Below are 16,943 nucleotides of genomic sequence, written 5' to 3'. Positions count from 1 at the left end.
CATGTGTTTTTGTTTTTTGTTTCTCTTCTTCCTCGTGCGTTTTTTTTATGTTCATTTTGTTCCCACTTATGTGTTTCTAATTATTAAGTTATGCATTTGAGAATTACTTAGGCAGCAACCATTTGATTTTCTGGGGGGGGCTATGGTTTTTTTTGGAAAAAAAAAGTTTGTTTCCAGTTTTTGGAGAAAAAAATAATTTGTTTTTGATTCTGAGAAAAAAAAATTGTTTGTTTCACCCTCAGCTGCCACTATATGTAATGCTAAAATTGAAATAAATAAATTGTTTTCGACTTGTCGCGAAAAAAATAGATTGTTTTTCGCCGCAGGCGAAAAAAAAAATTTGTCCAGAAAAAAAAACCATAGCCCCCCCCAGAAAATCAAATGGTTGCTGCCTTAACCCCTTGTCTATCATTACAATTGTAATATACATAATGTGTAACCGTTTTAAACATTTCATAAGTGGCATGGCTTAGAAAAGAAAGAAAGTTAAATAATTGGACAAAAGCTACATGACTCAAAGCTAACATAAATTAATAAACTTATCAATCCTACTTCAACCAATAAATTATTAGTTTGAAAATTTGTCATATATTTCAGTTTTATGTCTTAATATAAAGATCTTGTAAAAACTTGCTATCATTCCATCTACTAGAGTGTGGTACATATGACCCATTGAGTCTAGAACAAGGTGAGTCCATGAGGTAGTCTCCTAGTCCTAGCTCTTTGATTAGTCTGGCGATATCTACAGGGTACAGTAAAGCTGTTGGTCCTATATCATTCTCTATTCTCCATGCAGCCAAAGAAAAGTCTGAAAGGTAAAATTAAATGATTTGATGTGTTAATCCTGGACGGTCATGTAGAAATGTTCTAAATTCTCTTAAAATTCATTATACATATCTATGTAGTTTTTTAATTAGAAATGTCTAAGAATACCTTATATTGTGGCTGGCAGTAGCATAGATGTTCGTACACTTCTCATTTTGCTCATATTGTTAACTGCTTCCACATGGAAAATGCTTGTAAAGTTTTGACTGCTGTTGAATATTAAGGTAAACATTGACATTGAATTTTTCAAGTTGACTTAATAGAATATCTTACCACGCTCTAAGTGACAACATTAAATGATTGATGTCGCATTAATTTTATTCAAGCTTTTAACAAGAATGTGTCAATAGTACACGGATGCCCCACTCGCACCATCATTTTCTATGTTCAGTGGACCGTGAAATTGGGGTCAAAACTTTAATTTGGAATTAAAATTAAAAAGATCACATCATAGGGAACATGTGTACTAAGTTTTAAGTTGATGTAACTTTAACTTCATCAAAAACTACCTTGACCAAAAACTTTAACCTGAACTTCGCACTATCATATTCTATGTTCAGTGAACCATGAAATTGGGGTCAAAACTATAATTTGGCATTAAAATTAGAAAGATCATATCATGGGGAACATGTGTACTAAGTTTCAAGTTGATTGGACTTCAACTTCATCAATAAAGGGCTGCGCTTTAGCGCATGATACGCCCGTTGCTCTTTTAACTTGTCTTTTATGCTTTAAATGAATTTATATGATCAACTAGAAATATATATACAAATCAAAAGGGATGTTACATTAATATATTCACCAAAGTTTCATAAAATCCCCCTTTTTTAAGTATAAAAATTCATTACTTAAGAAAACGTAAAATCTAAAATTTATAAAAATGGAAAGGGAGCTTATGTCAATAGATATAAACAATTTATTAAAGTTGCATAAAATTTTGTGAAAGTGTTAGTTATTGTCCCAAAATTGGAAAATCCCCCCTTTTTTAAGCATAAAAATTCATAACACAGAAATGTAAAATCTGAAATTTATAAAAATTGAAAGGGAGCTTACATCAATAGATATAAACAATTCACCAAAGTTTCATGGACATTGGTGAAAGCCTTTTTGAGTTATTGTCCGAAGTGTTGAAAATCCCCCTTTTTTTATGAATAAAGCCCTATAAATCCAAAACTTAAAATCTGAAATTTGTAAAAATTGAAAGGGAGCTAACATCAATAGATATAAACAATTCACCAAAGTTTCATGGACATTGGTGAAAGCCTTTTTGAGTTATTGTCCGAAGTGTTGAAAATCCCCCTTTTTTATGAATAAAGCCCCATAAATCCAAAACTTAAAATCTGAAATTTATAAAAATTGAAAGGGAGCTTACATCAATAGATATAAACAATTCACCAAAGTTTCATAGACATTGGTGAAAGCCTTTTTGAGTTATTGTCCGAAGTGTTGAAAATCCCCCCTTTTTATGAATAAAGCCCAATAAATCCAAAACTTAAAATCTGAAATTAAAAAAAAACGAAAGGGAGCTTACGTCAATAGATATAAACCATTCACTTAAGTTTCATGGAAATTGGTGAAAGCGTTTTTGAGTTATTGTCCGAAGTGTGGACGACGGACGGACGGACAGACGGACGGACAACGGTATACCATAATACGTCCCGTCTAAAAGACGACGGGTGTATAAAAACTACCTTGACCAAAAACTTTAACCTGAAGCGAACGGACACACGGATGAACGGTATGACAGACGAATGGACGCACGAGAGGAGGCACAGACCAGAAAACATAATGCCCCTCTACTATCGTAGGTGGGGCATAAAAATAAGCTTGGATTCCAGATGAGAAGATTGTGATGACATTTTCATAAATGTTCATTATGTGCACAAATTACTATTCAAGATTACTACAATATTATCTACATTATTTTCATACCTGTTTGAATAAAGCCCGTCTGCCATTGACAAGGCATCTTGGGAAGGAAAGTTTTATGAAACATAGTACTGGTCAGTTCACAGGGTCCTGCAAACTCAAAACAGACACTAACATTCATGTCAACAAGATATTGGTGGTCACTTTCTAGGTCATACACCACATACCTAAAAAGTAAAACTTTTTTTATATACAAGTTGTATAGCAAGGTGCGTTTTACTCAAAACAGAAACTGACATAAGTTCTAGGTCATATTCCCACATAACCTATTATAAAAAAGAAGATGTGGTATGATTGCCAATGAGACAGCTATCCACAAAAGACCAAAATGAAACAGAAATTAACAACTATAGGTCACCGTACGGCCTTCAACAATGAGCAAAACCCATACCGCATAGTCAGCTATAAAAGGCCCCGATAAGATTAGCCAAGTGAATTTTGTATAACAATATGATTCATTTGCACAAATGCATAACCAAGTCTCTCATGGAAGTTGGGTCATGCTAACATTACAAGACAACATATATATAAAGGTGACAAGAAAATGAAATTTACCTATGCTATGCAAGGAAGAAGCAAATATTAATTTTATATTTTCACTTCAAAGAGGACATACAGTGGAAGGTATTCTAAATAATTATCCATAATTGTTATATTTAGCTATATTCTAAAAATAACTTACTCTACTCTCAAAATGTTCTCCAAATAAAACTTCTGTAAAATACCTGAAAGAAGGAATGAAAAAATATGTAAACATTGAAAAACAAATAAGAAACAGATTTTTTTTTATATTTATGCTTTATATATAGTCACCATGGAAAATTATAAAACCAACAAAAAGCTTAAATTGTAGTAAGTACTTGACGTTGATTTATCAGTTAAAACATTTTTGGTTAAAGATGCATAAAAATATTCTGATTCATTTAAAAGACCATTCACTTTCTTTCCAAATATATATAGTACAGGGGTAAACATAATGTGTTCCTTACCAAATCCAAAACCATACAAACTGGTGTTGTGGACATAGTTTTCAATCCTGATAGACATTGACTGGTCACAGGGATCAAGTTCAAGGTCAATACTAACAGTTCTGTTTATAGTTCCTACAGTTAGACAACAGGTGGCGCTGGTACACTGAGACAGCAGATGACAGCTTGTATTGGAATCCAGAACTGGTATGTTTGAAGTTGTCAGGGTACAATCTAAATATATAAATTGAAACTTTCATTTCTCTGGATGAGAATTTTTCAAATCAGTGTTTTATTCAAAACATAAAAAATCAAGATTCCTCTTTTGTTCCAACACTTGTTTCATAATGTTTTACTGATTTTAAATATTGTCGATTCATTAGCAGTTCTGCCAAATTTTCATGAAGCAAATGCGTGAGATCTGGCCAACATTAAAAAGATCAAAGAGAAAAAACAAAAGATAAAAGGAAAATGCCGCCAAAAAAAGGATGAATATTACAAGTCTTGCACTAAATGTGTGAGATTTTGCAGTCCTGCATTATTATTGGTGAGATACCATTTTCTTAGGGTTTCGTGGGTACAGGCGAATTCTGATTTCAAGTCTTCAACAAATAACATATTTTCATTATGCTTTGTAAACAGAGATTGACGAAACCAAAATATCCATGATTATATGAGAGTTTTCAGCAATCCACAAAAATTGATACCCACAAAAATCAATAGTTTAAACATATTTTATTGTTCAAAATAACAAAAGGATCAGACACAAGTTTTACAACTGATGCTGAGTTCACACATAATTTGAATTCGATTCCCATTAACTAATTTGAATTAGTTTTGTTATAAAGTTCACCTCACTTTATTACCGTATCATCTGTTACAGTAATTATAATTGACAGATCAGCAACTCTCACATGTCTGCACATTCTTAAATAAACATGTAATTAAATAGATCAATTGAAGTTCTTATACACATGTTGTGATTCTGTAGTCTGACCATCAAACGATGTTCTTGTTAATAAATTAGTTATAGAAACTGGATTGTATTATTACATAGCAAATATATTACAAGTTTAATTAGCATTCGAAACGTTTTACGTCCCAACGTCAATTCTAATTTGAATTACAATGCGCGTCAAATTCGTTTTACTGTCCAAACGACGTTAACTTTTAATTCTTATTAAAAAAAGCATATTTCTAATTCAAATTAAAAAGGAAGAGTGTGTGAACGCAGTTAGCAAATTCGATTCGCATTCGATATCCAATTCAATTCGAATTAAATGTCCGTGTGAACAAGGCATTAGTAACGTCAACGAATCCACAGTATTTAGTTTTAGATTATAATATAAAAAAGAAGATGTGGTATGATTGCCAATGCGACAACTATCCACAAAAGACCAAAATGACACAGACATTAACAACTATAGGTCACCGTAGAAAAAACACACCACAGGACTTGTATTTGGTTTGCAATTTGAAGCTAGTTTGTTTCTTTTTTAAATGTTTTGTTTGATGGTTAGTTTAAACATATTTCTTTACAGTGGAATGGGAAACAAGTTCTTTCAACTTCAATTAATCCCTATCCACCTTGCGGGTGCAAATGTTGTCTTGTAGCAACATTCCTAAAAAATTTACTGTTTATTAAGTAACTCACCATTAATCCACCCATCAGTACTTGTAAATCCTGACCTATCACACTGCACATCTTTCATGTAAGTAGCCATATTGGTCTCCTTTAATAATTGTACTATACCATAGTTAGGTAACGGCAATGGAAGTTCATTCTCTGATGCCCAATCTATCAATGAAAAGTCTGCAAGAGAGAAACAAAATTTTTAGTAAAGCTTTCAGTAGTTCCTAGCCCATGCTTCTCACACTGTTTGGTACTGGCTAGATTTACTGACACATTTTGTCTGTAAATTTCCAGTTTGTTCTACGATAACTAAGCTTGAAACTCCTTAAATATTTGCTATGCTTAAACAAATTCTTCATTGTATAGAAAGCAGACTAGAAGATAAAACTTGCCTAGAATATAATAATCCTTGGTTAGATCACATACACCTTTAGGGAACATTGTAAAACTTACCTGGAATATAATAATCCTTGGTTAGATCACATACACCTTTAGGGAACATTGTAAAACTTACCTGGAATATAATAATCCTTGGTTAGATCACATACACCTTTAGGGAACAGTGTAAAACTTACCTGGAATATAATAATCCTTGGTTAGATCACATACACCTTTAGGGAACAGTGTAAAACTTACCTGGAATATAATAATCCTTGGTTAGATCACATACACCTTTAGGGAACATTGTAAAACTTACCTGGAATATAATAATCCTTGGTTAGATCACATACACCTTTCGGGAACATTGTAAAACTTACCTGGAATATAATAATCCTTGGTTAGATCACATACACCTTTAGGGAACATTGTAAAACTTACCTGGAATATAATAATCCTTGGTTAGATCAAATACACCTTAAGGGAACATTGTAAAACTTACCTGGAATATAATAATCCTTGGTTAGATCACATACACCTTTAGGGAACATTGTAAAAATTACCTGGAATATAATAATCCTTGGTTAGATCAAATACACCTTTAGGGAACATTGTAAAACTTACCTGATTAGGTCACATACACCTTTAGGAAACAGTGTAAAACTTACCTGGAATATAATAATCCTTGGTTAGATCACATACACCTTTAGGGAACAGTGTAAAACTTACCTGGAATATAATAATCCTTGGTTAGATCACATACACCTTTAGGGAACATTGTAAAACTTACCTGGAATATAATAATCCTTGGTTAGATCACATACACCTTTAGGGAACATTGTAAAACTTACCTGGAATATAATAATCCTTGGTTAGGTCACACATACACCTTTAGGGAACATTGTAAAACTTACCTGGAATATAATAATCCTTGGTTAGATCACATACACCTTTAGGGAACAGTGTAAAACTTACCTGATTAGGTCACATACACCTTTAGGAAACAGTGTAAAACTTACCTGGAATATAATAATCCTTGGTTAGATGACATACACCTTTAGGGAACATTGTAAAACTTACCTGGAATATAATAATCCTTGGTTAGATCACATACATCTTTAGGGAACAGTGTAAAACTTACCTGGAATATAATAATCCTTGGTTAGATCACATACACCTTTAGGGAACATTGTAAAACTTACCTGGAATATAATAATCCTTGGTTAGATCACATACACCTTTAGGGAACAGTGTAAAACTTACCTGGAATATAATAATCCTTGGTTAGGTCACACACACCTTTAGGGAACATTGTAAAACTTACCTGGAATATAATAATCCTTGGTTAGATCACATACACCTTTAGGGAACATTGTAAAACTTACCTGGAATATAATAATCCTTGGTTAGATCACATACACCTTTAGGGAACATTGTAAAACTTACCTGGAATATAATAATCCTTGGTTAGATCACATACACCTTTAGGGAACATTGTAAAACTTACCTGGTTAGGTCACATACACTTTTAGGGAACAGTGTAAAACTTACTTGGAATATAATAATCCTTGGTTAGGTCACATACACCTTTAGGGAACATTGTGCCGTCTGCAACTGTCCTCTCAACAATACAACTGGTCGTTTCAAAACACAGACTCAGATTTGCAGTTATTGCATACATGTCTTTACTGGACAAATCTTCAATGATGTAACTGTAAAACACAATTAATTAGAAAACAATATAAAAACAAGAATGTGTCCATTGTACACAGATGCCCCAATCTCACTATCATTTGTTATGTTGAGTGACCTTGACATTAGGGTCATAACTCCAATTTGGCATTAAAATTAGAAAGATTATATCATAGAGAATATGTGTACTAAGTTCAAGTTATTTTGACTTCAACTTCATCAAAAACAACCTACATGTAACTATAACCTGAAGCAGGACAGACGAACAGACGCACAGACCAGAAAACATAATGCCCATAAATGAGGCATAATAAGATGTGGTATGATAGCCAATGAGACAAATATCCATCAAAGTTCAAATATAGTTTATATAATGGCTACATTTAAAGATAAATGTATTGATTTATAAACTTTAAACCAAATAATGTAAACAAAAGTCTTCATTATTTTATATTTTCAAACAAAGCAAGCATGTGAATTTAGAATTCAAAATGGTGGCTTATCCTTAGTAACAGACTGGTAGAACATGAAATCTAACCCTTCAAAATTAATGTCAAGGTCCAATGAAAATTTCTGTCACAAACAAATTGCTTTAGAATTTAACTTTAATTTATAGTTTCTAAAAAAACTTTCTATTTAGAAACATGTTAGTCAAACCTTCTAAAGCACATTTCAAAATAAAGAAAACCTATATACAGCATACTTACTCAATTCTAAAAGCTCCATTCAAGTAGAACTGGTTCAGGGTTCCTGTGAATAAAAATAACTCACATTCAACATATTCAGTGATTGATTGTTTATAGCTTCTTTACTAATTTCCCATTGGCTAAAATTTTATATAGCAAGAATAAAGTTCAAATGCTAATACAATGTTTAAATCAAAGAGTAGATTGCTCTGAGGGATACGATTGCCATTGTTTTCGTTGATACATGTATTTATTATTTTCAAAAATAATTCAACTGCACGTGTAAAATGCTCGTAAAATATAATTTACGTAATCTGAATAGTTATTCAACTTTAAAGATAGCCAATCCTTGATTCAAGTGTATGAACAATGTACTTATTGTGTTTTATTTTTTGTACTATCAATTCCCGCAGTCACTGAGAGTGAGAGAAAGTATTTCACTTCGCACCTTATCACCTATTTTCCTACGTGAATTCTAGGTGGAACCCCATTCCTAACTCTTTAAATATTTAATTTCCTTTGGGTCAGTGGGCATGACTCCTTTCCGTACACATTCCTCTGTTTAAATTGCGATCGGTTTTATTATAATACGATTTTATCGACAGAACGAGTAATTTTTTCTCGACGTATCATCGTTTGACGAAAGTTACTTTCCGAAGGGAGACAACTCGAAGCAATATTATTGAAGACCCCATTTTGGCTGAAGGGGTGTTCTAGTTACACCTTTCCATTGTGGACTACATTTATTTTAATTTCAATGATGCATATGATTTAAAATTATGCAACAACAATAACCCTCAATAGCAGACAAACATAGACAGGATCTCGTGAGTTTTAAATTAATCAATGGAGATGGGATTCTAGAGCAACCATTCAATCTGATACCCCTTCAAGTCAAGAAAACTATACGCATGCGCATAATTACCTAAACAAACCCTAGACTTGTGATTTGTAGCAAGAACGTATATTAAATGTCAATTAAACGACCTCCATTTCTTTATGGAAACCCCCCATTGTTTTGATGATCAATGCATTTGAATTGGGACATATAGTTGGAACCCCCTCCCCCTCCCCCTTATCCTGGGTTGGGAACCCTCTTTCAAAAATGGCTCGATCCACCCCTGTATATGGTATTATAATATTTCAACTTATATATATATATTATGTTGTACATTTACTGTGCCATGCCTTGTAAAATTTTTGTTAACTGGACATTTATGCAGAAACTAGTCAACCAAATAAAAGTTCTACTTTGAGTTCTATTAAGTGTGGTTATTTAGTTTGAAATTTCTCAAACAAATTAAGGATTAAATGTATTCATTCTATTTATACATTAAATCAATCTACTTACCAAAACTCAAATCTGCCAGATATATTACATACTCCAGTTCTTCAATCACCAAGGTCAAGGTGAAATTACAGGCATCAATGTATATACCAAATACAAACGACCTTGTTAGACGTGTGTCCTCAACACAACATCTAAACCCTGTACAGTCACTTATAGAAATACAGTTGGTCTCAGTTGTCGAAGAGGTCACTGTTTCTGTGATATTACAAATGGTACCATTGCAATTTCCTTCTCTAAGTAGGTCAATTGAACCAGTATCATAAAGATTATAGTAATTTTCTACTGCAGCACATTCTAAAATAACAAACATCAATTTTTAGAGTTAAAACTACTTTTATAAAAATTTATGATTCTATGATCAAATGCAAAAGATGAAAGCTGATACGAAAAAAATATGCTTTACATCAATATGTTGAATAATAGTGTAAACTATTTCTCCTGTGTCTTATACATGATTCCATGCATTATTGTTTTTGATGCCACGAACAATGAAATAAAACTGTATACACAGATGCCATTATTTTGTCTACTTTAGCAATTTTCTATTAGCACTAGTCTCATTAGAAATCATACCACATATCCTGCTTTTAAATCAACAGATATTGTGAAAATGGAATATTTTTTTTTCATCTCAGGAAATGACATAAAGTAAGGGACAAATTGATTGACTATTAGATGAAATTGAAATATGTAATCATTATCTATTTATATGACACTATTTCCTACGTAAGAGTCATATTCCTATTAAGAATCATACCTCTTTTCCAACCATCATGTCCTGGTGGAGTCCATGGTGACGCATCCCGCTCACATGACAACTCACTCATAAACGGTGAAACCATCAGAGTGTCAAGGACTTGAGCCACAAAATAATCAGGGTATGGTGAAACATGGGTTAATCCTTTATCATCAGCAAACGTCGATATACTGAAATCTGAAATGGACACAAGGTATGTGAAACATAAACTAATCCTTGTTATTGGAAAATATGGACATGCTGAAATCTGAAATAAATACAGGGAATGTGAAACATATGAGTTAACCCTTGTTGATAAGATTGACATGCTGAAAACTTTGATTTTAATATTAGCACAGTCAACACTGATATGAAATATCAAGAAAGGACAGAAAATTATAAGAACATAGAGAAACAGTATTAACAATGACATCTACAGATAGTTTAAGATCTTATTTTTTTTTTAATTTTCTGGTTAACATTTACTGCTGTGGTTGGGTTTACAGTATGAAGGTCTCTCTTGGGTAAGTTAACTTGTGTATACACTTTTAATTAATCTGTACTATATTTCTATATTTTTATAACAAAAAGATTTCTATTGCAATCTTTATACATATAAAACAACTTCCAAATATTAATATTTACCTTTTACAGGAAACTGTGTATTGAAGTCACATTGTCCTTTGTTCAGTAGTGAGTTTTCAAGGACAGGAATGTTTTCAAGGTCACAAGGACCTCCATCTTCAAAGCATATACTAACATTCATGTTGACCAAGAACTGTCTCTCGTTGTACACATCATATACATTCAAACTGTAAATAATACAAGAAAATGGGAAATTATTTTATTGAGAATAGATTGCTTTTGTAGGACTTATGCTATTGATTCTTTAAATTAAATCTTTTCAATTGGTAAATCTGTCAAGAGGTTTAATGTTTTTTTTGCAACAATTGTCATATGCCTCAAATGACTGGTTTAATGATAAATTAGGGTGATAATTATGTTTTTTTGATTTTTGGTGTTTTAACGCCACTTTCAAGCACCGCATTTAGGTAATTTGGTGGCGGCCAGTTTTTATTGATGGAGGAAGCCAGGGTTATAATTTAAGACCATATGCTGGGAATTGATTATTGATGATATTTGTATGGCTTCTTTCCAATAAAAAAATATCCAAATTTGATTATCAAACTTGTATACAGAAACAAACATTTCTAAGGAACCATTTTTAAACTTTTGATTTTGCCATTTGATTGGGGACTTTCCTTTTTGAATTTTCCTTGGAGTTCAGTGTTTTTGTGATTTTACTTTTTAGTGCACACTTACTCCAGTCTTACAACTCCATTGAGCCATACATTCCAGATAGTTTCTGAAAAATAAATACAAATAATCAGTTTTATATATCAATGAAAATTAATCCAGTATGATTGTATAAGTAACAAGACTTCCCTAAATTTAAATACTGATTGGTAGCTGCCTAATGTCAGGGGCAAACATTCAGAACAATCATATGTTTAAGAAAAAGAATATAGGTTCTTGATCAACAAGCCGAGTTGGATTTTTCACATGTCTGCTAAAAAATTAACAGTCTTCAAGTAGTAAAGAGACCTCATCAAGGCAATTCATTGTGATTCTGAACAAAGCAATCTTTAATCTTGTTAAAGAAGAGATAAATTGATATTCTTTAATTCCTAAAAAAATAAATGACTTTCCCCACATTAAATTTGCTTACCACATTGTAGAAAAGATGTTTTTTTTTTTCAACAGCCATAACATTTTGTTTCTGTTTAATATGAAAAGAGCAGGGTCAGAGAGAAATCAACTTTTGCAAGTGAAGGTATACATATACACATGTATGACTTTGATTGATTTTGAAACATTCAAATTCAATACTAAAGGCTTGTAATTTTGGTCTCTTTTGTAGGGTTCTTAAAACCACTATTTACATAGTTATACACTTTGCAAAGAGATTTTTTCAACCCAAAATAGGTTAACAGATGTATTGATATGTATTTGCATAGGGTCGATTCCTATCTGGCACAGCTAAAATTATTAAGCTGATGAGGTAAGGCGACACATGTTACAAATTCCATAATAAAGAAGAAATGTTTACCCCAAGGTTTGTCCTGAATGTTGACATTGAACGTGTATCTGTCTATTCCGACAGTCATGTTATAGTGGCAGGGGTCAATGGTCAATATAGTGTGGAAATATCTCTGCAGACGGACAGATTCCACACAGCATTCCACAGCAGTGCACCCTTCTGTTATTGTGCAATTGACTGAATTTGGAAGAACAGGTAAATTTTCAGCAGATTCAGGACAGGCTGAAATAAAAGAAAAGATAAAAGTCATTAAAATAGCAAGCAAGACAAACTGAGTCAAGACAGGACAAAAACAGTTGATAATGCAAATTTTAAAGACAGACAGGACATGATACATTAATAAAGAAAATCAGTCTGAATTTAATTATCATAGCGCCTGCAGTATGTGAAATAAGAGACACACAGACAGAAAGACAAGCAGTGTATACTAACAACATTCACATGCTTCTGGAAATTATCATATAACATGGTGATGATACAAAAAAAAATATAGTAACTTTTATCTCCTTATTCAAGACATGCTATTTTATATAGATTAGACCGTTGGTTTTCCCAATTGAATGGTTTTACATTAGTAACATTTGGGGCCCTTTTTAGCTTGCTGTTTGGTGTGAGCCAAGGCTCTGTATTGAAGGCCATACTTTGACCTTTAATGGTTTACTTTTATAAATTGTGATTTGGACGGAGAGTTGTCTCATTTGCACTCATACCACATCTTCTTATATCTATTTAAAAATTTTGATGTAATAAATTAGATACAACCATCAAAGACACTTGTTTCTTCAATTGTTGAAAGGATTTTAGATTGATGTTGCTTTTCACTGACAATGATTTATTATAGTCAGAAAAAACAAGAGGCTCTCAAGAGCCTGAATCGCTCACCTTAATTCTTTTGGTTAAATCTCTCATCAATGATTATTTTGGCTTTTCAATTTCTTTAAATGTTTTTTGGATCGTCCTATTTTCTTCAAAAGCCAAAAAAAATAATCATTTTCTCCTATGTTCTATTTTAGCCATAGGAGCTATGTTTCTTGACATACAAGGAAATAAAATATAAAATTTATACTAGATACTCTGAAACTCATTTAGCCTAAGTTTGGCTGAAATTGATACAGCAGTTTCAAAGGAGAAGATTTTTTAAAGTAAGTCAACATGATGAACAAATTGTGAAAAAAGTCTTTAAAGGGCAATAACTCCTTAAGGGGTCAATTGACAATTTTGGTCAAATTGACTTACTTGAAGATCTTACTTTGCTGAACATTATTGCTGTTTACAGTTTATTTCTATCTATAATTGTATTCAAGATAATAAACAAAAACAGCAAAATTTCCTTAAAATTATCAATTCAGGGGCAGCAACCCAATAACAGGTTGTCTGATTCATCTGAAAATTTCAGGGCAGATAGATCTTGACCTGATAAACAATAATACCTATGTCAGATTTGCTCTAAATGCTTTGGTTTTTGAGTTATAAGCCAAAAACTGCATTTGACCCCTATGTTCTATTTTTAGCAATGGCGACCATGTTTGTTGATAGATCATAACTTCGGATACAATTTACAAACTAGATACCCTAAGGAACATTCAGTTAAAGTTTGGAAGTATTTGGCCCAGTAGTTTCAGAGGAGAAGATTTTTGTAAAAGATTACTAAGATTTACGAAAAATGGTTAAAAATTGACTATAAAGGGCAATAACTCCTAAAGGGGTCAACTGACCATTTCTGTCATGTTGACTTATTTGTAAATCTTACTTTGCTGAACATTATTGCTGTTTACAGTTTATCTCTATCTATAATAATATTCAAGATAATAACCAAAAACAGCAAAGTTTCTTTAAAATTACCAATTCAGGGGCAGTAACCCAACAACAGGTTGTCTGATTCATCTGAAAATTTCAGGGCAGATAGATCTTGACCTGATAAACAATATTATCCCATGTCAGATTTGCTCTAAATGCTTTGGTTTTTGAGTTATAAGCCAAAAACTGCATTTGACCCCTATGTTCTATTTTTAGCAATGGCGACCATGTTTGTTGATAGATCACAACTTCGGATACAATTTACAAACTAGATACCCTAAGGAACATTCAGTTAAAGTTTGGAAGTATTTGGCCCAGTAGTTTCAGAGGAGAAGATTTTTGTAAAAGATTACTAAGATTTACGAAAAATGGTTAAAAATTGACTATAAAGGGCAATAACTCCTAAAGGGGTCAACTGACCATTTCTGTCATGATGACTTATTTGTAAATCTTACTTTGCTGAACATTATTGCTGTTTACAGTTTATCTCTATCTATAATAATATTCAAGATAATAACCAAAAACAGCAAAATTTCCTTAAAATTACCAATTCAGGGGCAGCAACCCAACAACAGGTTGTCTGATTCATCTGAAAATTTCAGGGCAGATAGATCTTGACCTGATAAACAATATAACCCATGTCAGATTTGCTCTAAATGCTTTGGTTTTTGAGTTATAAGCCAAAAACTGCATTTGACCCCTATGTTCTATTTTTAGCAATGGCGACCATGTTTGTTGATAGATCATAACTTCAGATACAATTTACAAACAAGATACCCTAAGGAACATTCAATTAAAGTTTGGAAGTATTTGGCCCAGTAGTTTCAGAGGAGAAGATTTTTGTAAAAGATTACTAAGATTTACGAAAAATGGTTAAAAATTGACTATAAAGGGCAATAACTCCTAAAGGGGTCAACTGACCATTTCCGTCATGTTGACTTATTTGTAAATCTTACTTTGCTGAACATTATTGCTGTTTACAGTTTATCTCTATCTATAATAATATTCAAGATAATAACCAAAAACAGCAAAATTTCCTTAAAATTACCAATTCAGGGGCAGCAACCCAACAACGGGTTGTCTGATTCATCTGAAAATTTCAGGGCAGATAGATCTTGACCTGATAAACAATATTACCCCATGTCAGATTTGCTCTAAATGCTTTGGTTTTTGAGTTATAAGCCAAAAACTGCATTTGACCCCTATGTTCTATTTTTAGCAATGGCGACCATGTTTGTTGATAGATCAAAACTTCGGATACAATTTATAAATTAGATACCCTAAGGAACATTCAGTTAAAGTTTGAAAGTATTTGGCCCAGTAGTTTCAGAGGAGAAGATTCTTGAAATAGTTTACGACGACAGACGACGACAGACGACGGACGACGACGGACGCCAAGTGATGGCATAAGCTCACTTGTCCCTTCGGGACAGTTGAGCTAAAAAGCTGTGTGATTTTTATAAGCCATAGCAACATGGAGCAAGTTCTGGTTCTTATATGGAGATTTCTGCTTATCCATGTATTGGTTAGAGGTATAGGGGGAGGGTTGAGATCTCGCAAACATGTTTAACCCCGCCGCATTTTTGCGCCTGTCCCAAGTCAGGAGCCTCTGGCCTTTGTTAGTCTTGTATTATTTTAATTTTAGTTTCTTGTGTACAATTTGGAAATTAGTATGGCGTTCATTATCACTGGACTAGTATATATTTGTTTAGGGGCCAGCTGAAGGACGCCTCCGGGTGGAGGAATTTCTCGCTACATTGAAGACCTGTTGGTGACCCTCTGCTGTTGTTTTTTATTTGGGCGGGTTGTTGTCTCTTTGACACATTCCCCATTTCCATTCTCAATTTTATTAATCATGTAATTCATGATATTTTCACACAGGGATACAGATCAAAGGTAACCAGTCTACTTACTATCATTCCATCCACCAGACATCTGACATTGGTAAGGAGAGTTCAGGAAATTAAATATGTCTAATGTTTCCATTAAGTCCTGTTGAGCATCTCCAGACAGGGATACAGATGGAGGGTAACCAGTGTCTGTAAACCAGTTGGCCAGGGAAAAGTCTGTAACAAACAGTTTTATAATATAAAACATAAAACATATAAACATTCTATTTCATCTAATTGAAAATCAAAATTAATTATATAATAGAATGATTGATTAAAATAGAAAGATTGTTGCCTTTAAGTACTTTTTTAAAAAGAATTTGATGTGGGGATTTGATTCAGTCAAAACTTTGCAGACTTTTGACAATTAAGATTGATTTTTCATGCTGAACACCTCTTTCAGAACCATGCAGTCTTTTTCATAATGGCTAGTTTGTATTAATGGTATAAATTATGTGTACAGTAAAAACATACCATCTACAGCAAAATATGTGGTGAGATTACAAGGCTGTTTATACAAGATGACATTCTTTAACACTGTGACTTCTAAGTTACAAGGATTGGTGATGTCCCAACAGATATGGACTTCCATGTTCACAACATAACTCTCTTCATACACCAAATCCTCTACATTAAACCTGTAATAAATAACATTACACAAGGATTAGTGATGTCCCAACAGATATGGACTTCCATGTTCACAACATAACTCTCTTCATACACCAAATCCTCTACATTAAACCTGTAATAAATAACATTACACAAGGATTAGTGATGTCCCAACAGATATGGACTTCCATGTTCACAACATAACTCTCTTCATACACCAAATCCTCTACATTAAACCTGTAATAAATAACATTACACAAGGATTAGTGATGTCCCAACAGATATGGACTTCCATGTTCACAACATAACTCTCTTCATACACCAAATCCTCTACATTAAACCTGTAATA

At 32.8% G+C, this 16,943-nt stretch overlaps 1 protein-coding gene across 1 annotated transcript; it reads right to left on the bottom strand.

Annotated features, from left to right (window-relative positions):
- Nucleotides 1-399: 399 nt before the first annotated feature.
- LOC143056292 (uncharacterized) lies at nucleotides 400-12,515 on the bottom strand. Its single transcript, XM_076229380.1, has 12 exons — nucleotides 12,309-12,515; nucleotides 11,522-11,564; nucleotides 10,844-11,010; nucleotides 10,220-10,396; nucleotides 9,463-9,756; nucleotides 8,133-8,175; nucleotides 7,285-7,445; nucleotides 5,377-5,535; nucleotides 3,744-3,956; nucleotides 3,437-3,479; nucleotides 2,758-2,921; nucleotides 400-808 (listed from the first exon to the last, which is right to left on the bottom strand). Exons 1-12 carry the CDS (start codon nucleotides 12,364-12,366, stop codon nucleotides 600-602), a joined length of 1,731 nt encoding a protein of 576 aa, XP_076085495.1. The 5' UTR covers nucleotides 12,367-12,515; the 3' UTR covers nucleotides 400-599.
- Nucleotides 12,516-16,943: the final 4,428 nt, after the last annotated feature.

The sequence above is a fragment of the Mytilus galloprovincialis genome, chromosome 13 (assembly GCF_965363235.1).
Source record: "Mytilus galloprovincialis chromosome 13, xbMytGall1.hap1.1, whole genome shotgun sequence".
NCBI classification, from domain to species: domain Eukaryota; kingdom Metazoa; phylum Mollusca; class Bivalvia; order Mytilida; family Mytilidae; genus Mytilus; species Mytilus galloprovincialis.
The sequence above is the reverse complement of the archived record's forward strand: the minus strand, read 5'-3'. Positions and strand labels throughout refer to the sequence as shown.

Bases quoted from the DNA above. Each gene is read 5' to 3' on its own strand.
- LOC143056292 (XM_076229380.1), bottom strand. From the start codon at position 12,366: ATGACTGTCGGAATAGACAGATACACGTTCAATGTCAACATTCAGGAC. The intron at 11,565-12,308 runs GTAAACATTTCT...TTTATTTTTCAG, and splicing joins CATTCAGGACAAACCTTGGG to AAACTATCTGGAATGTATGG. The intron at 2,922-3,436 runs GTAAGTTATTTT...TTTACTTTTTAG, and splicing joins GAGAACATTTTGAGAGTAGA to GTATGTGGTGTATGACCTAG.